The 24,390-nt window shown below is 37.2% G+C and overlaps 1 protein-coding gene and 1 long non-coding RNA gene across 12 annotated transcripts in view; one reads left to right on the forward strand and one right to left on the reverse strand.

Moving 5' to 3' along the window:
* LOC141275878 (uncharacterized) overlaps nucleotides 1-24,390 on the forward strand; it is a 101,771-nt gene that overhangs the window by 8,981 nt on the left and 68,400 nt on the right. The window lies entirely within an intron of this gene.
* The window catches only part of ATF1 (activating transcription factor 1), a 54,740-nt gene continuing 41,959 nt past the window's right edge, over nucleotides 11,610-24,390 (reverse strand). For 8 of the 10 annotated variants that reach the window (XM_019934441.3, XM_019934445.3, XM_019934439.3 and 5 more), the window contains 4 exons: nucleotides 21,027-21,157; nucleotides 18,042-18,224; nucleotides 17,797-17,956; nucleotides 11,611-13,150 (listed from right to left, as the gene is read on the reverse strand). In XM_019934441.3, the coding sequence (XP_019790000.1) occupies nucleotides 13,006-13,150; nucleotides 17,797-17,956; nucleotides 18,042-18,224; nucleotides 21,027-21,157 (619 nt within the window). In that variant the 3' untranslated portion in view covers nucleotides 11,611-13,005. Of the gene's footprint in view, nucleotides 13,151-15,049; nucleotides 15,170-17,796; nucleotides 17,957-18,041; nucleotides 18,225-21,026; nucleotides 21,158-24,390 lie in introns of all 10 variants that reach the window. The other 2 variants (XR_002176230.3, XM_073788690.1) reach the window with 2 other exon arrangements.

Here is a 24,390-nt window from a genome sequence, read left to right on the forward strand (position 1 = left end):
GACAAAATTCCTCTTTTTATATATTAGCCAACAGTTGGAAACTGAAATTTAAACATTTAAAATACCTATAAGAAAAAAGAAAAAGAAGTAGTAATTAGGTATAAATCTAACAAAATATGTGCATGGTCTCTGCCAAAAACTACAAAACACTGAAGAAAAAAATCAAACACTAAATAAGTGGAAATATATTGTGTTTATGAATTGGATGAATATTGTTAAATGTCAGTTCTTCCCCAGTTGATCTGTGTATAGTTTTAACACAACCCCAGTCAAAATCCCAGCAGGATCTTCTTTTATAGATACAGACCAGCTGATTCTAAAATTCATATAGAAAAGCAAAGAAACTGGAATGGCCAAAACAATTTTAGGGGAAAAATAAAAAATAAAACTTGAAGAATTCATACCACCTGATTTCAAGACTTACTATGAAGCTACAGCAATCAAGACAGTGTGGTTTTGGTGAAAGGAGAGACACACATAGATCAATGGAACATAGTCTGGATAAAACCAGTCCTTTGAAAATTTGTTGAGACTTTACTGCCCAAATTATATGGTTCTATTTTCATAAATACTCTTATGTGTTATTTACAGTTGTATTTTCTACATCAAATTTCACTGATTAAAAGATGTCTGTTTTTCACATTTAAACATCTCTGAAATCAGTATGCATCTGGCCATCCATGGCATGGCGTAGTTTAACTGGCAGTGGCTTTTCTTTCTTAGTGGTACTTAAGATATAGCTTGCTTTACAATCAGCGGTGGCTTACAGTTGATGAAATTTAGTATGTTAGGTCAAGTTTTTTTATTGTTCAAGTCTTTGTACTGATGATTTTCCTGCTTTTTGTATCAATTATGAGAGAGGTATGCTAAATTCTACTAAGATTGTGAATTTTTCTTTCTCATTATATTTCTGCATTTTGCTTAACATCTTGATCCTGTATTATTGGGTGTATCCAAGTTTAGATGTGTTTTATCTTCCAAGTGAGTTAAATCTTTTTTCATTTTATAGTGACCATCTTTGTCCCAAGTAATAATTTTTTCCTTTAAAGTCTATTTTGTTCAATATAAATATAGCTATACTGATGCTTTCTTTTGGCTAATATTTGGCTGGTATAACTTCTTCCATGCCTTTACTTTCAACCTTGCTGTGTCCTTATATTTTAGATTTACCCCTTATATAAACAACATATAGCTGGATTTTGTTTTCTAATCCAATGTGACAATTTTTAATATTTAACTAATATCCAGTGCATTTTTATTTATTATCATTACTAATACACATAGATTTCTATAATTTTATTTTGGGCAATTTGTCCTGCCTGTTTCTTTTCTCTCCTTTCTTATCTTTTGGATTGATGAGTGTTTATTAATTTAAAAAAATTTTTTGGCAAGCATTTTTTCCAGATGTGATATTAAATTCTAAGAGTTGTCAGTTGGAAAAAATAATGCTCTGATGCTCAGGTTTTTTCTAAAACAAAGTATTGTTACCATAGCTAAAATCCTAAATTTTCTTTGGTCTGAATTAAGGTACCATTTATAAGCTTGTAAAAAAGGTACTACAGTCTGATATGTGTTATTTATGTATTCATACAATAAATATAAAAACATGGACTGGTTCCATCCTAAATTCATGATAGTGGTTTCCATCAGGGAGGGAAATTGGACTAGGGAAAGAAAGGTGAGGAATTTATCTGTACATCCTTCCTCTTCAGAAAATGATCTGAAATAAAGGCAACAAAATGTTAACAGTTATTAATTATGGATTGTGCATGTACAGGATTTGATATGTTAACTTCTGTAGTTTTCTATATATTTATTTTAAAAAGTTTGTAAAACTTCCGTGATTTTGAAATGGAGGTTGCCATCTAGTGGACACATTTAAATAGGACTTTTTTTTTTTTTTTTTTTTTTTGCGGTACGCGGGCCTCTCACTGTTGTGGCCTCTCCCGCTGCGGAGCACAGGCTCCAGATGCGCAGGCTCAGCAGCCATGGCTCACGGGCCCAGCCGCTCCGCGGCATGTGGAATCTTCCCGGACTGGGGCACGAACCCGTGTCCCCTGCATCGGTAGGCGGACTCTCAACCACTGCGCCACCAGGGAAGCCCTAAATAGAACTTCTTAAACCTTTGATGTTGAGTGCAGAAGGATTCAATGAAAAAAGCTTTTCAGACTTTGTAACACATGCAAGACAGAAGGTACACTCTGGTGGCTAAGACCACAAACTTTGGAGTTGATCAGACCTAGGTCCGAACCCTAGTTTTGTTATTTACCATTTAACCTTAGGCAAAGTATCAAACCTCTCTGTGCCTTAGTGAGTTTGAACCCCAGACCATCATTCATTTTAACAAACATTATAGAGCACTCCTTTAAACCAGGTGAGCACTGCCCTAGACTGTGGGGATACAGAAAAGCACGAAAGAGACAGAGTCTCCCCTTCACGTTTGATAAAGGAGTGTGTTGGGCGGGGATGTGCTACTATTTCATATTGAATGGTTAGAGGTTAGGTTTATATCTGAGATCCCTAGTTATTAATACTCATATAACTTTAGGTAAGTACCAATCTCACAGGATGACATTAATATCCAAGTTCCACAAGAGATATAAGTCTGCCTTGTCACTCCTCCTAGTAATGCTTGGCATATAAAAGGCCTTCGATAAATATTTGCTGAATGAATGAATGTCATTACTTTTACAGTTTCTTATGCATAGTAGATACTCAATAAATAGTAGATATTAAGGAAACAGTAAGGCTGTGTATGTTATGTACATAGGTAACCCTAGATTTTTCTTTTTCTGGCTGCACTGGGTCTTCATTGCTGAGTGCGGGCTTTCTCTAGTTGTGGTGAACAGGGGCTACTCTTCGTTGCGGTGCATGGGCTTCTCATTGCAGTGGCTTCTCTTGTTGCGGAGCACAGGCTCTAAGCTTGTGGGCTTCAGTAGTTGCAGCACGCGGGCTCAGTAGTTGTGGCACGTGAGCCCTAGAGCGCATGGGCTTCAGTAGTTGCAGAACGTGGGCTTAGTAGTTGTGGCTCGCAGGCTCTAGAGCGCAGGCTTAGTAGCTGTGGCACACAGGCTTAGTTGCTCTGTGGCATGTGGAATGTTCCCGGACCAGGGCTCGAACCCATGTCCCCTGTATTGGCAGGTAGATTCTTAAACACTGTGCCACAAGGGAAGTCCAACCCTAGATTTTATAATAAATTAAATTGACAAATATTTACCTAAGTTAAAAACATATATACTTATTGAAGGCAGCAAACTATTAAATATATCCAGTCAATTTTGAGGAAAAGGATTTCAACCATGAAAGGGCAAAGACTTGGCCTCTAATGCCTATCTATGTTTGCTATAAAGAAATTTACACTGATAAAAGGGGATTGAGTTATCAGAATCTCTCTTAAAAAAAAAAAAAGTTAAATGGCCTAAACCTCCTCCAACTGACTCCCTCAAAGACTTCTGCCAGGGACTTCCCTGGCGGTCCAATGGTTAAGACTCCACCCTTCCAGTGCAAGGGATGAGGGTTTGATTAAAAAAAAAAAAAAAGACTTGCCAAACACTCCCTAGAGTGGCCTCCTGAATTCTACAACCTTGATATAAGTGTTCCTTTACTTTGTTTTATAGCAAAAAAACAAGCAGTATTTATTAAAAATAAAAACCTACTTTGTATAACAGAGTAAATAATGTTATATGATTACTGCAATTAGATTGTGGTATACTTTGACATTATTTCATTTCACTATAACCTGTGACTTTTCCTTTAACTTAGCTATCAAGTCCCTGGTCAAATTCACTCACTTTATATCATTTCAGCATCTTTTCTGGGAATTTGAACTGCATTTACGACAACTTTATATTCCAAAGCATAATACATTTTTTAAAATATCTGTTGTTACTTTATTTAATTATTTAATTTTTTTTTTTTTGGGTGGTACTCGGGCCTCTCACTGTTGCGGTCCCTCCCACTGCGGAGCACAGGCTCTGGACGCGCAGGCCCAGCGGCCAAGGCTCATGGACACAGCCGCTCCGCGGCACGTGGGATCTTCCCGGACCGGGGCACGAACCCGTGTCCCCTGCATCAGCAGGCGGACTCTCAACCACTGCGCCACCAGGGAAGCCCTATAATACATATTTTTTTATTGGAGTATAATTACTTTACAATGTTGGGTTAGTTTCTGCTGTACAACAAAGTGAATCAGCTATATGGATACGATATCCCCTCCCTCTTGAGCCTCCCTCTCACCTCCTGCATCCCACCGCTCTAGGTCATCACAGAGCACCGAGCTGAGCTCCCTGTGCTATATACAGCACCTTCCCACTAGCTATTTTACACACAGTAGTGTATATATGTCACTGCTGCTCTCTCAGTTTGTCCCACCCTCCCCTTCCCCACACTCCCATGTCTGCAAGTCCATTCTCTACATCTGTGTCTCTTTTCCAGCCCTGCAAATAGGTTCATCAGTACCATTTTTCTAGATTCCATATATATGCGTTAATATACAGTATTTGTTTTTCTCTTTCTGACTTACTTCACTCCGTATGACTGATTCTAGGTTCATCCACATCACTACAAATGACCCAATTTTGTTACTTTTTATGGCTTAGTAATATTCCATTGTATATATGTACCACATCTTCTTCATCCATTCATCTGTTGATGGACATTAATGTTGTTTGCATGTCCTGACTATTGTAAATAGAGCTGCAGTGAACATTGGGGTACATGTATCTTTTTGAATAATGGTTTTCTCAGGGTATATGCCCAGTAGTGGGATTGCTGGGTCATATGGTAGTTCTGTTTTTAGTTTTTTAAGGAAGGAACCTCCATACTGTTCTCCATAGTGGCTGTATCAATTTACATTCCCACAAACGGTGCCAGAGGGTTCCCTTTTCTCCACACCCTCTCCAGCATTTATTGTTTTCTTTTTAAATTTTTATATATTTATTTATGGCTGCATTGGGTCTTTGTTGCTGCCTACAGGCTTTCTCTAGTTGGCTCCAGCGGGGGCTACTCTTTGTTGCGGTGCGTGGGCTTCTCATTGAGGTGGCTTCTCTTGTTGCAGAGCATGGGCTCTAGGCACACAGGCTTCAGTAGTTGTGGCACGGGGGCTCAGTAGTGTGGCTCGTGGGCTCTAGAGTGCAGGCTCAGTAGTTGTGACACACGGGCTTAGTTGCTCCGCGGCATGTGGGATCTTCCTGGACCAGGGGCCGAACCCATGTCCCCTGCATTGGCAGGTGAATTCTTAACCACTGCGCCACCAGGGAAGTGCCCTCTCCAGCGTTTATTGTTTGTAGATTTTTTGATGATGGCCATTCTGACCGGTGTGAGATGATACCTCATCGTGGTTCTGTTTTTTGTTTTTAATTGGGGTATAGTTGTTTTACAATGTTGTGTTAGTTTTTATTGTACAGCGAAGTGGAGTTCCCTATGCTATACAGCAGGTTCTCATTAGTTATCTATTTTATACATATCAGTGCAGCAGTCCCCAACCTTTCTGGCACCAGGGACCGATTTCGTGGAAGACAATTTTTCCACAGGGCAGGGGGGATGGTTCAGGCGGTAATGTGCACAGTGGGGAGCGGCAGATGAAGGTTTGCTCGCTCACCGACTGCTCACCTCCTGCTGTGTGGCCCAGTTCCTAACAGGCTGCAGATCGGTACTGGTCCATGACCCAGGGGTTGGGGACCCCTGTATTAGTGTATAAATGTTAATCCCAATCTCCCAATTCACCACCCCCTTCCCCCCTTGGTGTCCATACATTTGTTCTCTACATCTGTGTCTCTATTTCTGCCTTGCAAACTGGTTCATCTGTACCATTTTTCTACATTCCACATATATGCATTAATATACAATATTTGTTTTTCTCTCTCTGACTTACTTCACTCTGTATGACAGTCTCTAGGTCTGTCCATGTCTCTGCAAATGACCCAATTTCATTCCTTCTTATGGCCGAGTAATATTCCATTGTATGTATGTACCACTTTTTTTTAATCTATTCGTCTTTCGATGGACATTTAGGTTATTTCCATGTCCTGGCTATTGTAAATAGAGCTGCAATGAACATTGGGGTGCATGTGTCTTTTTGAATTTTGGTTTTCTCAGGGTATATGCCCTGAGGGATTGCTGGGTCATATGGTAATTGTTTTTAGATTTTTAAGCACCCTCTATACTGTTCTCCATAGTGGCTGTATCAATTTACATTCCCATCTACAGGGCCAGAGGATTCCCTTTTCTCCACACCCACTCCAGCATTTATTGTTTGTAGACTTACTGATGATGTGAGGTGATACCTAATTGTAGTTTTGTTTTGCATTTTTTTAAATAATCAGTGATGTTGAGCATCTTTTCATGTGCCTCTTGGCCATCTATGTGTCTTCTTTGGAGAAATGTCTATTTAGGTCTTCTGCCCATCTTTCGATTGGGTTGTTTGAGTTTTTGGTATTGAGCTGCATGAGCTGCTTGTATATTTTAGAGATTAATCCTTTGTCGTTTGATTCATTTGCAAATATTTTCGCCCTTTCTGAGAGTTGTCTTTTCATCTTGTTTATGGTTTCCTTTGCTGTGCAAAAGCTTTTAAGTTTAATTAGGTCCCATTTATTTATTTTTGTTTTTATTTTCATTACTCTAGGTGGTGGGTCAAAAAGGATCTTGCTGCAATTTATGTCAAATAGTGTTCTATGTTTTCTTCTTTTTAAAAAAAAATAATTTATTTATTTTTGGCTGTGTTGGGTCTTCACTGCTGCGCGCAGGCTTTCTCTAGTTGTAGTGAGCAGGGGCTACTCTTTGCGGTGTTTGGCCTTCTCATTGCAGTGGCTTCTCTTGTTGTGGAGCACGGGCTTTATGCGTGTGGGCTTCAGCAGTTGTGGCTTGTGGGCTCTAGAGCAGAGGCTCTGTAGTTTTGGCACATGGGCTTAGTTTCTCTGCAGCATGTGGGATCTTCCCGGACCAGGGCTCAAACCCGTGTCCCTTGCATTGGCAGGCGGATTCTTAACCACTGTGCCACCAAGGAAGTCCCCATGTTTTCTTCTAAGAGTTTTATCGTGTCTGGCCTTACATTTAGGTCTTTTAATCCATTTTGAGTTTATTTTTGTGTATGGTGTTAGGGAGCATTCTAATTTCATTCTTTTACATGTAGCTGTCCAGTTTTCCCAGCACCACTTATTGAAGAGATTGTCTTTTCTCCATTGTATATTCTTGCCTCCTTTTTCATATATTAGGTCACCGTAGATGCTTGGGTTTATCTCTCAGCTTTTCTATCCAGTTCCATTGATCTATATTTCTGTTTTTGTGCCAGTACCATACTGTCTTGATCACTGTAGCTTTGCAGTATAGTCTGAAGTCAGAGAGCCTGATTCCTTCAGCTCCATTTTTCTTTCTCAAGATTGCTTTGGCTATTCAGGGTCTTCTGTGTTTCCATACAAATTGTAAAAATTTTTGTTCTAGTTCTGTGAAAAATGCCATTGGTAATTCGATAGGGATTGCAGTGAATCTGTAGATTGCTTTGGGTAGTATAGTCATTTTCACAGTATTGATTCTTCCACTCCAAGAACATGATATATCTCTCCATCTGTTTGTGTCATCTTTGATATTTTTCATCAGTGTCTTACAGTTTTCTGCATACAGGTCCTTTGCCTCATTAGTTAGGTATATTCCTATGTATTTTATTCTTTTTGTTGCAGTGGTAAATGGGATTGTTTCCTTAATTTCTCTTTCTGATTTTTTTTTGTTGTTAGTGTATAGGAATTCAAGAGATTTCTGTGTATTAATTTTGTATCCTGTGACTTTACTAAATTCATTGATTAGCTGTAGTAGTTTTCTGGTGGCATCTTTAGGATTTTCTGTGTATAGTATCATGTCATCTGCAAACAGTGACAGTTTTACTTCTTCTTTTCCAATTTGGATTCCTTTTATTTCTTCTTCTTCTGATTTCTGTGGCTAGGAGTTCCAAAACTATGTTGAATAATAGCAGTGAGAGTGGACATCCTTGTCCTCTTCCTGATCTTAGATGACTTGCTTTCAGTTTTTTTACCATTGAGAATAATGTTTGCTGTCGGTTTGTCATATATGGCCTTTATTATGTTGAGGTAGGTTCCCTCTATGCCAACTTTCTGGAGTTTTTATCATAAATGCGTGTTGAATTTTGTTGAAAGCTTTTTCTGCATCTTTTGAGATTATCATATGGTTTTTCTCCTTCAATTTGTTAATATGGTGTATCACATTAATTGATTTGCATATATTGAAGAATCCTTACATCCCTGGGATAAATCCCACTTGATCATGGTGTATGATCCTTTTACTGTGTTGTTGGATTCTGTTTGCTAGTATTTTGTTGAGGATTTTTGCATCTGTGTTCATCAGTGATATTGGTCTGTAATTTTCTTTTTCTGTAGTATCTTTGTCTGGTTTTGGTATCAAGGTGATGGTGACCTCATAGAATGAGTTTGGGAGTTTTCCTGTCTGCAGTTTTTTGGAAGAGGTTGAGAAGCATCGGTGTTAGCTCTTCTCTAAATGTTTAACAGACTTCTCCTGTGAAGCCATCTGGCCCTGGGCTTTTGTTTGTTGGAAGATTTTTTTTTTTTTTTTTTGTGGTATGTGGGCATCTCACTGTTGTGGCCTCTCCGGTTGCAGAGCACAGGGTCCGGATGCGCAGGCTTAGTGGTCATGGCTCATGGGCCTAGCTGCTCCGCGGCATGTGGGATCTTCCTGGACCGGGGCACGAACCCGTGTCCCCTGCATCGGCAGGTGGACTCTCAACCACTGCGCCACCAGGGAAGCCCCCTGTTGGAAAATTTTTAATTTTTTTTTTGCGGTACGTGGGCCTCTCACTATTGTGGCCTCTCCCGTTGCGGAGCACAGGCTCCAGACGCGCAGGCTCAGTGGCCGTGGCTCACGGGTGCAGCTGCTCCGTGGCATGTGGGATCTTCCCGGACCGGGGCACGAACCCGTGTCCCCTGCATCGGCAGGCGGACTCTCAACCACTGCGCCACCAGGGAAGCCCTGTAACTTCTCCTTTTTCATTTCTAATTTTATTGATTTGAGTCTTCTCCCTTTTTTTTCTTGATGATTCTGGCTAATGGTTTATCAACTTAGTTTATCTTCTCAAAGAATGAGCTTTTAGTTTTACTGATCTTTGCCGTTGTTTTCTACATTTCTTTTTCACTTATTTCTGCTCTCATCTTTTTGATTCCTTTCCTGCTATACTAACTGTGTGGGTTTTTTTTGTTTTGTTTTGGGGATGTTTTTTTTTTGCTTTGTTTTTTGTTCTTTCTCTAATTGCTTTAGGTGTCAGGTTAGGTTGAGATTTTTCTTGTTTCTTGAGGTAGGATTGAATTGCTATAAAGTTCCCTCTTAGAACTGCTTTTGCTGCATCCTGTAGGTTTTGGGTCGTGTGTTTTCGTTGTCATTTGTTTCTAGGTATTTTTCGATTTCCTCTTTGATTTCTTCAGTGATCTCTTGGTTACTTAGTAGCGTATTGCTTAGCCTCTATGTGTTTGTGTTTTTTCACTTTATTTTCCTGTAGTTGATATCTAATCTCATAGTGTTGTGGTTGGAAACAATGCTTGATATTTCAGTTTTCTTAAATTTACCAAGGCTTGATTTGTGACCCAAGATGTGATCTATCCTAGAGAATGTTCCGTGTGCACTTGAGAAGAAAATGTATTCTGCTACTTTTGGATATAATGTCCTGAAGATACTAGTTAAGTCCATCTGGTCTAGTGTGTCATTTAAGGCTGTGTTTCCTTATTAATTTTCTGTCTGGATGATCTGCCCATTGGTGTAAGTGGGCTGTTAAAGTCCCCCACTGTTATTGTGTTACTGTTGATTTCCCCTTTTATGGCTGTTAGCATTTCCCTTATGTATTGATGTGCTCCTATGTTGGGTGCATAAATATCTACAATTGTTATGTCTTAATCATTATGTAGTGTCCAAGGCATAATACATTTTAACTGGAGAAAAACACAGGTTTAACTAGTAACTTCAATATAATAACTGCTGAATGACTAAATGTATATGGTAAGATTTCCAAAGCTCTAAAACATGCCCATTCTTTATGCTCTATTCCAGTGGTCCCCAACCTTTCTGGCCTCAGGGACTGGTTTCGTGGAAGACAATTTTTCCACAGACCCTGGGGGGGATGGTTTTGGGATGATTCAAGCACATTACATTTATTGTGCACTGTATTTCTATTATTAATACATTGTAATACATGAAATAATTATACAACTCACCATAATGCAGAATCAGTGGGAGCCCTGAGCTTGTTTTCATTTGCCACTCACTGATACCGTTTTGATATGAGTCTGCAAGCAATTGATTATGGTCTGTGTGCAGTCAAACCTCTCTGCTAATGATAATCTGTATTTGCAGCCACTCCCCAGCACTAGTATCTCCGCCTCGGCTCCACCTCAGATCATCAGGCTTTAGATTCTCATAAGGAGCGTGCAAACTAGATCCCTCACATGTGCAGTTCACATTAGGGTTTGTGCTGTGAGAATCTAATGCTGCCACACTAGATTCTGACAGGAGGCGGAGCTCAGGAGGTAATGTGAGCGATGGGGAGTGGCTGGAAATACGGATGAAGCTTCGCTCGCTGGCCTGCTCCTCACCTCCTGCTGTGTGGCCTGGTTCCCAACAGGCCATGGACCCATACTGGTCCATGGCCTGGGGGTTGGGGACCCCTGCTCTGTTCAATAAAATTAAAGGGTTATCATATTTTATATGCTCAAGATGTGTTCCTGGGCAATAATGTATTTCCGTCGATATAACAAATTAGTGAATTGATTATTTAAAATAGTAAATTGAACTAAGGAACTAATTTCTTTGGTCTGATGAATTTCTGAAGTCTAATAATTTCAGGTTTGTACCACAATCACCTTTAAAGTGTCATAAGCCCCACACTGAATTCAAATTAGAAAAACATCTAGGAAGATAATTTGGTATGCATTTATGGAATCCTCAGTGGCTTGCCCATGCCTGTTACATATAGCTAAACTAGTTAACATTATCTAGTGAGCAAGGCCCTATACCAGCAATGTGTAGGCTGTGGAGAATTTACATATATGTGTGGATGTCCAGTTGTTAAGGTACTAAGAGCTAGGCTACTGGAGCCAAACACAACACCTACCCAATATATTATCTTTTAAAACACTCTGGATATAATCCACTGACCCCATACCTCCTAATATTCTTTAGCCTAATGGGTGACTATTTTGAGACTCAGGCTTTACACAGGACAGGGATATAAGTAATCCCACTGGTGATCAGACTTTATCTTTCTTTACATAAACTGCTGCCAAGTCAACAAAATCCCATTTTAAAAGATGCCGTTAATGAAAAATTTTACTAGGATTAATCACAAATTTATCTGTTAGGTTAAGATTTCTACACGACAGCCTCCTTAACCATGTCCTAAACACTTGTAGAACAAAATATTTAGCTATCTTCAGTTTGTTATAATTGGTTCTGACTGAATCAAAACATATAAACATATCCCCTTCTTAAAATAGGTAGTGTAGCCCAGATTTTTAAATTTATCCTCATTTTAAAACTAGAAATGCACTATAGTTAGTATAATTAACACAATGGCTATCAGGAAGCTTGTCATTCGTATATCAAGCAATATATTTTACATTCGGCAAACTTAATTTTTATCAAATGTCCTTTAATTTCATAGACAACAATATGATACATATTGTATAAGAAGCACACAATAGTTTTGCAGTACAATTTCAAAGTGTATACAAATTGGAATACAGAGGTTAAACACTGGTGTGCTGACAGCATTTTTGAACTCTGGATAAACTGCATACAAAACTTACAATTCAAATATTAGCCAACCTGGAAACTTTACTTCCTATAATATAAAAATGATACTTTGAGATGCAAAATATTTTTTACTAACAAACTATATAAACATTTAAAATAATCATTAAAAACTCAACTTTAGAATTTATAAAGATTAGCTATAAAAATATATTGGCAGTCACATTTCTTATAAATGTACCATTCACTACATTACAAAATAGTCTCTCACATAAAATTGCCTTAGTAACTGTACTATTTTAGAATCTGATAAACCTTACATTAAACCAATTATAAAATCCTCTTGGAAAACTTTGGTATACATCTTCAGAAGGTTTTTAAAACACTCTAACATCTCAAGGGCCTGTAAACATTCCATTCTATTAAAGCACAACAGAATAAGTAATGTATATTTAACTGCATACAGAATATAGAATCAAAAAACAATTTATTAAATATTTGTAGAAAATCACCATTCCCAGAGTAACCAAAAAACAAACGATTTAAAAGTATCAAACTTTTAAACAATTCTCTTTCCATTCTGATAAAAAAAATGTTACAAAAATCACCACACTCCATTCATGTACCTTAGATGCCTTTTAGGACAAGGCCTCAAAAATAGTTAACCCAGTCTCAAAAATCCTCTCAAGTTCAATAAACAAACAAACTTTTAAACACCCATTTAAGACCTGATGATAGAGCAAGTATACATAATCAGAACACATAGTTTATATATTTAGTTGTATATTAGCTTTTTTCTATTTGTAATTTAGAATTTATTGGCAGAAGTTGCACGCACACACAATTGAAAAAGGTAAATTTTAGGAAACGGTAAGAAATGCAAACCTATAGGGTAAATTGATTTATTTTTAAAAATCTGATTTATCAAATTTCATCTTATCTGCCATTTTTGGAATATGACAACTATTGTTATTTAGAAAATTTGAATTTGTGAAAGTTTATTTCTTGTTTCTTGAGTATGTTTAATTTTTACAGAGTTTCCAGTTGTGCCAGTAACCTCCTTGAGGTCTTTTTCCACTTTATCCTCTGTCACCAGATCTCTTGCATAAGATATTTATCTTTAAGTTGCAAAAGCCTAAATAAAAAGCTTCATTTTTGACCTTTTAATTCATAAAACTCCACTAAAAAAGAAAAGAAATTCCGTCTAATTTTTAGGCAAGTCCACAAAAATATTTTCTTTCTTAAGCATCAAACACTTTTATTAGAATAAAGATCCTTCAAAGTTTTCAACTCTTCTATTAGAGTTTTATTTTGATTTTCCAGGACTGCAACTCGATTTTCCAGACATTTCACATATTCTTTCTTCTTTCTGCGACATTCTCGAGCAGCTTCTCTAAATGTAAGCATTAAAAAAACCAATGTTAGAAAAAAGTTCACATTCATTAAATGGTAAATGCACTTCAGTAATCTTCCCTGGTCATTTTCCTCATTAAAAAAAATTAAGGTATAATCTATATACAGTGAAACACAATGATCTTCAGTGCAGAATTCAGTCAGTTTTGGCAAATGCATATACCTGTATAACCCACCCACTCATCAAGACATACATTTTTATTGCCCCAGAAAGTTCCCTCATGCCCGTTCATCTCCCCAAGCAACTACTGGTTTGATTTTTATCACCATAGATGAAATTTTTCCTATTCTAGAACTTCAGATACCAGAGTCATACAGAATGTACTCTTGTGTCTCATCTCCTTTCACTCAGTATATTTTTGAGGTTTATCTGTGTTACTGTGCAGTGGTTTGCTCCTTTATATTGTTGGGCATATTCCACTGTATGAACATCATTACAATTTGCTGATCCATTCTCTTGGGCTGTTTTCTAGTTTTAGCTGCTATGCATGTTCTTGTGCCAGTCTCTTTGTAAACATATGTCCCATTTCTCTTGGATAAATACCAAGAAATGAAATTTATGGGTCCTCTTATTAACTTTTGGCACGTAGACTCTCTAATTTTTATTTATTGAGTTTTAATTACAAACAGTGATTTCATTCTCAGTTTTGTACATGTCCTGTTAGAATATTTCTATGGATTTACATTCAAGTTTTCCATACATATAGAAGTAAAAAGTATTACTTTGAGTATTTTTTATACTACGGACTGTAGATATTATCTGCAACTTGCTTTTTTTACACATACTATTTTAATGATGTTTCTATTGATATACTGGTACACAGTTCTTTGCATGTGGACATTTCATTGTTAATTTTCACTTCCCTAACTACTAGTGTGATTGAGCATATTCTCAAAAATTTAACGGTCTTTCAGATCTGCTCTTACATAATTTGCCTATTCATACCCTTTTCCATTCATACATTTTGCCCATTTTACAATTAGAAATTATTTGAAAGATGAACAACCTAAGAACTCTCAGTGCATTATACACAGTAACCCTTTATCTGTTTCTACATTATTTTCTAATCTACCACTTGATTTCTGATATTTTTATTTCTTAATGCAATAAATGCTCTTTTTTAAACTCTTTCTTGGCTTAAATTAAAATGTGATACACTATGTATTTCTCTCTAAATTTTATCTTAAAGATTTTATTGCTTAATTTTCACAGTTAAGTCTTTAATCCATCTGCAATTACTTCTGTATATGGTATAAAATAGGGGTCCAATTTAATTTTCCTCCAGATGTGGAGTTGTGTCAGTATCATTTCAAAAATATATTCAACATTTTTTCAGTTGGGTTGTACTTCTGATTAATTCAGAAGATCTTTATATTTTTTCAAACAAATCTGTTGTTTTTGGTTAGACATGTTGCAAATATCTTCTATAGGTTTGAAGCTTATATTTTCATTCACTTTGTCTTTTGATGAAAAGTTACTCATTTTAATGAGGATTCATCAATTTTTCATGTTAATTATTGTGTGTTTATGTGTGTTGTTTTAAGGAATCTTCCTTATACTTGAAACCATGAGGTTATACATTTTCACCTAAAAGTTTTTAAAATTTCACCTTTCACATATATGTTTTTAATCCATTTAGTATGATTTTTGTGTATGGTGTGAGGAAGAAATCCAATATATTTTTTCACATATAAATAACTATCTTAGCACCATTTATTGGAGTCCCTCCTTCCCCCAATAATCTGCCCTACCAGGGTTTCATGTATTCACAGATCTGTTTCTGAGCTACCTACTCTATTTCACTGGTGATTTTGTTTATCTCAATGCCAACATGATTTGAATTACCACAGCTTTAAACAAAACTTGATATCTCCTCACCTTATTCTTGTCTGGAATATTTTGGCTGCTCTTGGCCCTTTACTCTTCTACAAATTTTAGTATCAACTTGTCAAGTTCTTCAAACAACCTGTTTGGGTTTTGATTGGAACTGCATTGAATCTATGGATCAATTGGGGGGAAAAATAGTCATCTTTATAATACTGAGTTTCCATATCTATGGACATAGTATATTTCTCCATTTATTTAGATCTTCCTTAATGTCTTTCAAAAACATTTTACAATGTTTTCTGTAAATGTCCTGGACAGCTTTTGTTAGATTTATTCTCACATATTTTATTTATTGATAATATAAATGATATCTTTTAAATAATTATTTACCAAACTCTTTATTGATGATGTGAAGAAATACAGTTGATTTTTTTTTTTGCGGTATGCGGGCCTCTCACTGTTGTGGCCTCTCCTGCCACGGAGCACAGGCTCCGGACGCGCAGGCTCAGCAGCCGTGGCTCACGGGCCCAGCCGCTCCACAGCATGTGGGATCTTCCCAGACTGGGGCATGAACCCGCGTCCCCTGCATCGGCAGGCGGACTCTCAACCACTGCACCACCAGGGAAGCCCTACAGTTGATTTTTGAAAACTGATTTTGTATCTAGTAAACTCATTACTTACAATAATTTTTCTCTAAACTGATTTTATATCTAGTAAACTCATTACTTACAATAATTTTTCTCTAAGTCCATTTGGTTTGTTTTTTTTTTTAAATCAAGCAATCGTATAAAAGATAGTAATAGTTTCTATTTTTTTCATTTAAATCCTTGTAATTTCCCCTCCCTTTTCCTGTTTTACTAAACTGGCAAGGGCTTCTGGTACAAATGTTGATTTTCAATTTCAAATAGTTTGCAGACAGATCTTCCTGGATATTCTAAGCAGATGAATATATCTTTGCTAATAATAATAGTTTTATTTTTCCTCTCCAATTTTTATCATTTTTATAGTCTCTTGAGCTTTGATGATTTACAATGACATCCTTTTTTTTAAATACAAAAGACATACTTCTTCTTTCCCTCTCTCCACTCGATTACTAAGACTTCACAAAACTCATTCTGTCGTCTGCTCTTTCTGCTGACTCTTGCTCCTGAAAGGCAGTGTGGGATTCCCTAAGACTTTGGACTCTAAAACTTGGACCCATGAATTTAAACCCTACCTCTATCAGTTACTAAGCAGTGTAACCTTGGTCAAGTAACTTAACTTCTCTAGGCCTCAGTTTCCTCATCTCAAAAAAATGGAAATAATTTTTTGTGACAGTTGCCTAAGGGGTTGGCACATATAATGGAAGCCTAATTCCTTGGGTAGTCTGATTTTTCAACTTATATTTGTTAGAACTCAATGTATGGGAATTCATTAGAGCCTGTGTTGAAGTTGCTTTCTCCAACTGGGGGCACTAATTTTTAAAATTACAATTCTCAGCTTATGGATGTAGTACTTCTTGGGTCTTGACCTCATGAAAAATAATCTGTGATCCAGTTCTCCAGCCTGCAGAGGCCCCAGGCTCTGTCCCGAGTCCCCTCTGCATACCAAAGCTATACCAATCACAAAGATCTGAATTTATCCCTATAGGATATACAGGGGCTGCTTAAGTGCTTATTTAACATCATGGTCCTGGGCTTCTGGTTCGCACATCTAACCTCAATAGATTTCTCTTACTTTCTGCATGCTCATCCAGTCATTTAAAAGGATGGTTTTTATATTTCATCAAGCTTTTATTATGTAGCTGACGTTACATTGTCAGAAAGAGAAGTCACACTCTAGTAATTTTTAACAAGTCTTTTGGGTTTCCTAGGTACACAGTCATATCATCAGCAACAAGATACAATTCTTTTCTAATAATTTACATAACTTACTTCATTTACTTGTATTTGTTGGAACCTCCAAAACAACAGATGGTCCCTGCCTTGTTACCAAGTCATTTACAGTGATGCTTCCTCTTGTTTTTAGTAAAGAAACATTTTATCTTGAAGTAATTAAATGTATCCATCTGGTCCTTTTATGGTAATTTTTATTGCTCTAGAAAATTATCCTTTATTCTAATTTTCTAACTTACTGGAGAGGACCTGAAAATAGAACCTTATTATAATTTTAAAAATTTGTTGTATCTGTGGCTATTTACCCTTTTTTGTTTCTAATATAGTTTACTGGTGTCTTTTCTTTTCCCTTGAACACACTGCAGAAGGCTACCCATCATATTCTTTTTCTCAAAGAACTAGTGATTTTTAATGCCTGATGTATATGTAGTGCATATAGCAATGTTTAAAATACATTTAAAACAAACAAATGTTTCTGGGGGTTAAATGACTACTATATTTCATGATCAAAATTCATTTTTAAGAGCAATTCTGTATCCAGAAGTATATTAGGTATTATGCAGAATCCTACTAATTCTTGCCTATTCTTACTCTGGTCAACAGCAAGCAGCAAATTATTATTTTCACTTAACTTTGTCATCTGAATAAGAACAAAATATATTGTTTGAAAAGTTTTGCTTAACAGTGCTATTCAAAGGACACAATAAAAATAGAAGAACTCTAGGTTATATATTAAATAAAGAAACTATGCAAAGGGACTCACTGATCCACTGGAAATGTACTAGACATAATCTAAAACTCTTAAAATAATGTTGATATAATCCCCTCTCCTTGTTTCTAATATACAATCTCAGTTAATATCTGGTTATATTTTGAGGTTTATAAAAACATTACCCATTCTGATAGTATAATTTTACTACCTACCTATTTTTCATCAACCTTATTTCTCTTTTCAGTTGGGGGTCATCTGTCTTAGTTGTCTGAGATGTAAGGGTTACGGGAGATGTCATCACCACGGTTTGTGGTAGCGAAGTAGCTGAAGGTGTGGTACGGATCTGATATGTCTGCATATCTCCTGATGCAGCTGTGTGGTCAAAAGAATTAGTTAATTTGTAAGTGTCTTTGAAAGTACTTTGTGATGCTTTCCATAGATACTTAAGCAAACTTACTTTGTACAACCACCTGGTTGCTGGGCACAAGTATTTGCTGTCCATCAGAGGTCTGTGCATACTGGAGAATTGTTGTACCTTGTTGAGTACTGCCTGAATTTGTCATGGTTAATGTCTGAAGCCCCTGTACTCCATCTGTGCCTGGACTGGCCAGCTGTAAGGCTCCATTTGGGGCAATGGCAACTTAAACCAAAGAGAGAACATAGCTAATATAAGGCTGTACAACACACTAATGACAAAGGATTGGCAAAAAAAAAAAATTTGCTATTTATTAAAACAGGTTTAAATGCAATTCCACTTGATAACTGTTGACTACTTTGGGTGAGCTATATGTAAAACAAGTAAAACGGCATTTCTTCAGAAAATATTGTATTTCAGATGCACTAATCTTAAATTTAGTCTCAAACTGTACAATAACTGACTGGTCAAAACCCATTTGGGGCTCTATAGAGCATTCCATGCTGTTAGTGTTGTCACAGCAATTTTGGGCCATTAGAAGAGGGTACCACCGATGACAAACTTTTAAAGGAAAAATAAGTAGTAGGAAATATTAACATAGTTTGTAATTTTTATTTAAAAGCATTAAAAAGATTGTATTTTAAAGTATTTTTGAATAGATAAGTGTGCCTATGGAAGAAAATTCAAAAAGGATAAAAGGTTACATAATGAAAAAGTAAATCCTCATACTCTTTCTTAGCTTCACTCTCTAGTGGTGACCACTGTTTCTGATTACCCTTATCCTTTCCCTACTACCACACAACAAATATACCCATATACTTTAATTTATAAAATGACTTTAGAAGTAAAGACATTAAAATTTTTTAGGGGCTTCCCTGGTGGCGCAGTGGTTGAGAGTCTGCCTGCCAATGCAGGGGACACGGGTTTGTGCCCCGGTCTGGGAAGATCCCACATGCCGCGGTGCGGCTGGGCCCGTGAGCCATGGCCGCTGAGCCTGCGCATCCGGAGCCTGTGCTCCGCAACGGGAGAGGCCACAGCAGTGAGAGGCCCGTGTACCGCAAAAAAAAAAAACAAAACATTTTTTAGATTCAGAGATTCGTTTTAAACTTATACTAGGAATTACTTTCAATCTCCTTCCCTGCAACACACATTACATACATATATAAATATATATATAAAAAGTCCCATTATCCCTATTTATTCCACTGTCCACTCCCCACCCCCCTCCTGAAGTAAACATTATTTTGGTGCACAACCTTCCTAATCTTTTCCTATGCTCACACAGATTGATATATAAATATCGAAATAGGTTTATTTACACACATTATAGATACACATCTTTTGATGTTAAATATATATGTTAATACAGAATATTTTCATTTTTGCAACATATCTTCCTGTACTTGCTTAACAAATGTATATTTACCTGGTTGAATTTACTTCTTTGAAGAACTCAACTGTACTGTTCAATACAGTAGCCATGAGCCATGCGTGGCTATTTAAATTAACTAAAATTAAAATAAAAAATTCAGTTCCTCAGTCTCACCAGCCACATGTCACGTGCTCAGTATTCAGATAGTTTAGCAGCTACTGTACTAGACAATGCAAATACAGAACGTTTGCATCATCAAGTTCTACTGGATCATGCTGCCCTAAATATGACTTGTACTGTACTTACTTCAGTTGTAACATATGAAATATTAGCCCAAGTTTCTTTGTAGTTTTCATAATTCTAATTTTTAATGGGTTTAGAATAATAAACCATTTAATATATCATAACTTTTAACTTGCTAATATGCTGCCTTAAAAAAATTTTTTTGGAAATAGCAATACATGTATATGATTAAAAAAAAAATTCAGTTTTGTTTAAAATGAAAAGTGAACCTCCCAGTTGCCTCTGATCTCTGCTCCTAAGTTTCCTTCCTTGCAACTGCTATTCCCAGTTTCTTATGTGTCCTCACAGAAATATTCTACATATATTCTTAAAATCATATATTCATAACACATTTTAATGAAAGCCTACATGCGCCAGGCCCTGTATGCCAGGGTCATAGTTGTGAACTTACATTCCTTGAGAACAGATCATAAATAAGCTAATCTATAATTATATACATTCTGTAATTAAGCTACTATATTTTATGGCATTTATACGTAATTATAAAAAGTGAGGATGTAAGGCATGTGAGGATCTGATGAAGAACGCGCAGGTAGTAGGGATGACACCTCCAAAGATCCTGAGGTAGAAACAAGCTTCATGTGTTAAGGAACAGCAAGAAAGTCTGTGTGGCCAGAATGGCATCAAGTGGTAGGAGATGAGATCAGAGTGGCAGGCAAAGCCAGATCCTGAATGTAATGCTTTGTGGGACCTATTCTAAAGTCACTGGAAGATTCTGAGCAAGAATGGTGTGATCTAATTGACATTTTAAATAAACTGCTTTGGCTGAGATATGGAAAAGTATTAGAGCAAGAATGGAAGCAAGATGACCAATCGGAGACTGCAGTAATTCAGATGAGAGTGTAGACTGAGGTGGTGGAGAGGATGACTGGAGATGGTGACAGGTGGTCAGATGGGACGCCAATAAAACTTGAAGAACAGGGGTTAGGAGAGGAGGGAGAGATTATCTACAAACGGACACAGCACAAGTGAATTTCTTGGGGTGATGGAGTGTCTTGATTGTGGTGGTGCTTAAGACAGCTCCATGCATTTGTCAAAACTCACAGACTTATACCCTAAAGTAAGTATATCATTTACAAGCCGTGTATCACTTACAAGCTGTATGATTTCAGGGATATTATCTGACTCTCTAAGCCTCGGTTCCCTCATAAATTGATAACTGCCCACCTCACAACAAAGTTGTAAGGAATAAATGAGGTAATACTGAAAAAGAACTTGGCATTATTTCTGGCTCAAAATGTTATCCTTTAATAATCATCACTATAAAGTATGACAGTTTACACACCACTTCTTCAAACAGAAAGGTTAGTTTTTGTGTGTCTATCGGGTGGGAAATTTATTCCTATACGTACTGTACTGTCCGGTGCTAGTCTGATAGATGGGAGTTGGAACAGACATAGAAGTGACAGCAGAAACTCCAGGATTTTCTCCGTCTCCTTTTCTGCCCCGTGTATCTTCAGAAGATAGGTCTTTCAAAATTTTTCTGTGAAAAATAGAACTCTATTATTACTGTTGGTGATGAGGACAGCTTTACAAAGAAATTACTAAACCTTTTAAATCTCAGTAATCTGGTAGACACCTAAACTCTTATGTCAAGGAATCCTTTGTTTAGCACATACTGTATTTTAGCACAAACTAGACTTTGTTTATTAGCAGGCTGGTTATATTTTAGTTTATGACGACATGAAAAGAGACACTGAGCAAATACCCATACAGAGTGCCTTTCAATATACAAGGCCCTTGTAGAGGTATAAAATGTCTCCTTCCCCTACAGGAGAGATGGCTCCATTGTGAGGTATTTCATTAATTAACAAAGTACTATTCATTTTCTAAATAGTGTCAGTGACCTTTATTAAAAAGATTAAATTTTGGACTTCCCTGGCGGGTCCAGTAGTTCCAGTAGAACAATCCGCGCTTCCACTACAGAGGGCACAGTTCGATCCCTGGTTGGGGAACTAAGATCCTGCATGCCACGTGGTGTGGCCAAAAAATTAAAATGAAAATAAAAAAAAAATACTACTATAAAGACTGGTGGTTGTCAAGGGGGAGTGAGGTGGGAGAGGGATGGATTGGGAGTTTGGGGTTAGCAGATGCAAACTGGTATATATGGAATGGATAAACAACAAGGTCCTACTGGATAGCACAGGAAACTATATTCAATATCCTGTGATAGACCATAATGGAAAAGAATATGAAAAAGAAGGTATATATGTATGTATAACTGGGGGGAAAACCCCATTTTCCTAACTTTGATGGAAAGTACAAAAAAAAACTACTATAAAAATGCAGTTATCAGTGATAAATAAAATTGCTTATTTTAACGAGAAGTACATTTGATTCCACAGGCATCCCTCAGACTTGGTTAAAAAAAAAAAGGGACTCATGGCAAGAATAAGGGATGGAAAAAGATGCCTTGCTGAAAAGAAAGGTCTTCCAAAACACAGCTGGGGATGGAGGGAGCATAATTTTGTTTCTGGGGAAAAAGAGAAAAGGAAAAAAAATGTTTACTCAAGAATTCTGTGTTTATTGTAGAAAAATCAGAAAACCTAAACTACTTGTGTGGAAACAATAATAAAAAAGAATCACAAAGGAAAAAAAAACCCCCTCAGCATTAAAAGGGATCTTTCATGTTATCTATGCTAACCCTCCAGCCAGTGGAGGAATTCTCTAGCATTGCTAACAGCCTCTACTTCCAGGAATAATTCATCTACAACTTCCAAAAAGCAAACTATTCAATTTTTGGATGGTTAGAGCTCATCCTTACTTAGACTCAAAGCTAATTCCACCCAATGAAGCTAGAGAAAGTTAAGCTTTACCCTAATTGGTTTGGCCAAAAAGTTCATTCGGGTTTTTCCATAACATCTCACAGGAAAACCCGAATGAACTTTTTGGCCGACCCAATATATCCATGTCCTTCTTTGCAATATTTGACAACTGCTACAGGTCTTCTTTATTGGAGGCCAAATAATTTTAGATCCTTCAGCTGTTCTCTTACCACACATTGAAGATCCTTCTCCAGCTTGGTCTCTTTACTCTGGACAGTCTTCCCACAAAGACCTGCAAGTGTAGACTGTACTAACAGAAGTCCCACACAGAGAGCAAGAGAGGTGGCAGTCCTATAGGACTCTGTGTTAGCCATCTGTAGAATTGTCACAGTGGTTCCTAAACCTGCTTATGTACCAGAATCAGCTGGAGAGGTTTACTGAATTCAGATTCCCAACTGGTAACCCTAATGATCGAGTGGACAGAGCTCCAGAATCCATTTAACAAGCTGCCTGCATGGTCTTAAGCAGCCAGCCTCGCATGAGACTGTGGAACGCTGTGGCCATTTCTTTTTCAATTTTAAGTTACGAAACATTTTGAGCATAAAGAGAAGTACAGAAAATAAAACACCAACGTACCATGTACCAAGAACCATTAGATGGTATTTTGCCATGTTTGCTTTAGATATCTCATTTTTAATAGGAATTAACTTACAGATACAATTCCTTTCCCTGCTCTTCTCCCCCCTTAAAGAGTACCATTATCTAAATTGTTGTTTACCATTCCCATATATATTACTTTATTTTTACTATATTTTGAGATATTATTTGCCACTGTTTTGCATTCTTCCTCATCCTCCTGCCTCATTCTTGGAGAACCTTAGTCTTTTGGACTTCTCTTTATCTGTATTCTCTCTAATGAGCTCATCTGTCCCATAAGCTTGAATACCTTGTGTATACTGATGACCCCTCAAATGATATTTCCTCAACTTCTCTCCTTAACTCGAAACTCCTATATCCAATTGTGTATTGAATACTTCCACTCAATAGCACCTCAAACTTAATACATCCAAATCTAATGTCAGATATCCTTCCACCGCTTGCAGTCTTACCCACGTCAGTAAATATCGACTGTTTTTCAAAAATTTTGGAGTCATTCTCTCTTTCTCACAACCTTTATCCAATTCATAAACAAATCCCATTGTCTCTATCTTGAAAATATATCCAGAATCTTACCCACCCTCATCACCTCCACTGCTACACCCCAGTCCATGCCACCGCCCTCTTGACTGAATAGTAGTAGCCTCTAACAGGTCCTCCTTTAGTCTACCCTTCTCTTGCTACATTCCATTCTCCACACCAATCATCAACAACCAGTCATCTTTTTAAAATGTCAGTCAGATCAAGTCACTCATCTGCAGTGGCTCCCTATCAGAATAAATGACACAGTCTACAAGGCCATAACTTGTCCCTGTGACCTCCCCAACCTCATCTCTGACCACTCTCCTCTTTATAGTCACCATTCCCCCCATCTTGCTACCGGATTATCAATTTTACTAATTCTTTTTCCCCCAAAGAACCACCTTTCAGTTATATTATCGCTATTAGTTTTCTCTTTTCAAGTTCATTGACTTCTGCTCTATTTTTCTCCCCTGGCCGTGCCATGCATCTTGCAGGATCTTAGTTCCCCTGCCAGGGATCAAACCCAGGCCCCTGGCAATGGAAGTGCAGAGTCCTAACCACTGGACCACCAGGTAATTCCCTGATTTCTGCGCTTAATCTCTATAATTTCATTTCTCCTGCTTGCTTTGACCTTATTTTGTTTTTCCCCTAGTTTCTTAAAGTGGAAACTTGTTGATTTGAGACTTTCCTTCTTTTATAAGTTTTTATTTAATAAGGTAAATTTTCCTCTAATTATTTCCCACTGGTTACAGCTCCAGATTTTGATATTTTC

Source organism: Tursiops truncatus, chromosome 11, assembly GCF_011762595.2.
Source record: "Tursiops truncatus isolate mTurTru1 chromosome 11, mTurTru1.mat.Y, whole genome shotgun sequence".
Classification (NCBI taxonomy): domain Eukaryota; kingdom Metazoa; phylum Chordata; class Mammalia; order Artiodactyla; family Delphinidae; genus Tursiops; species Tursiops truncatus.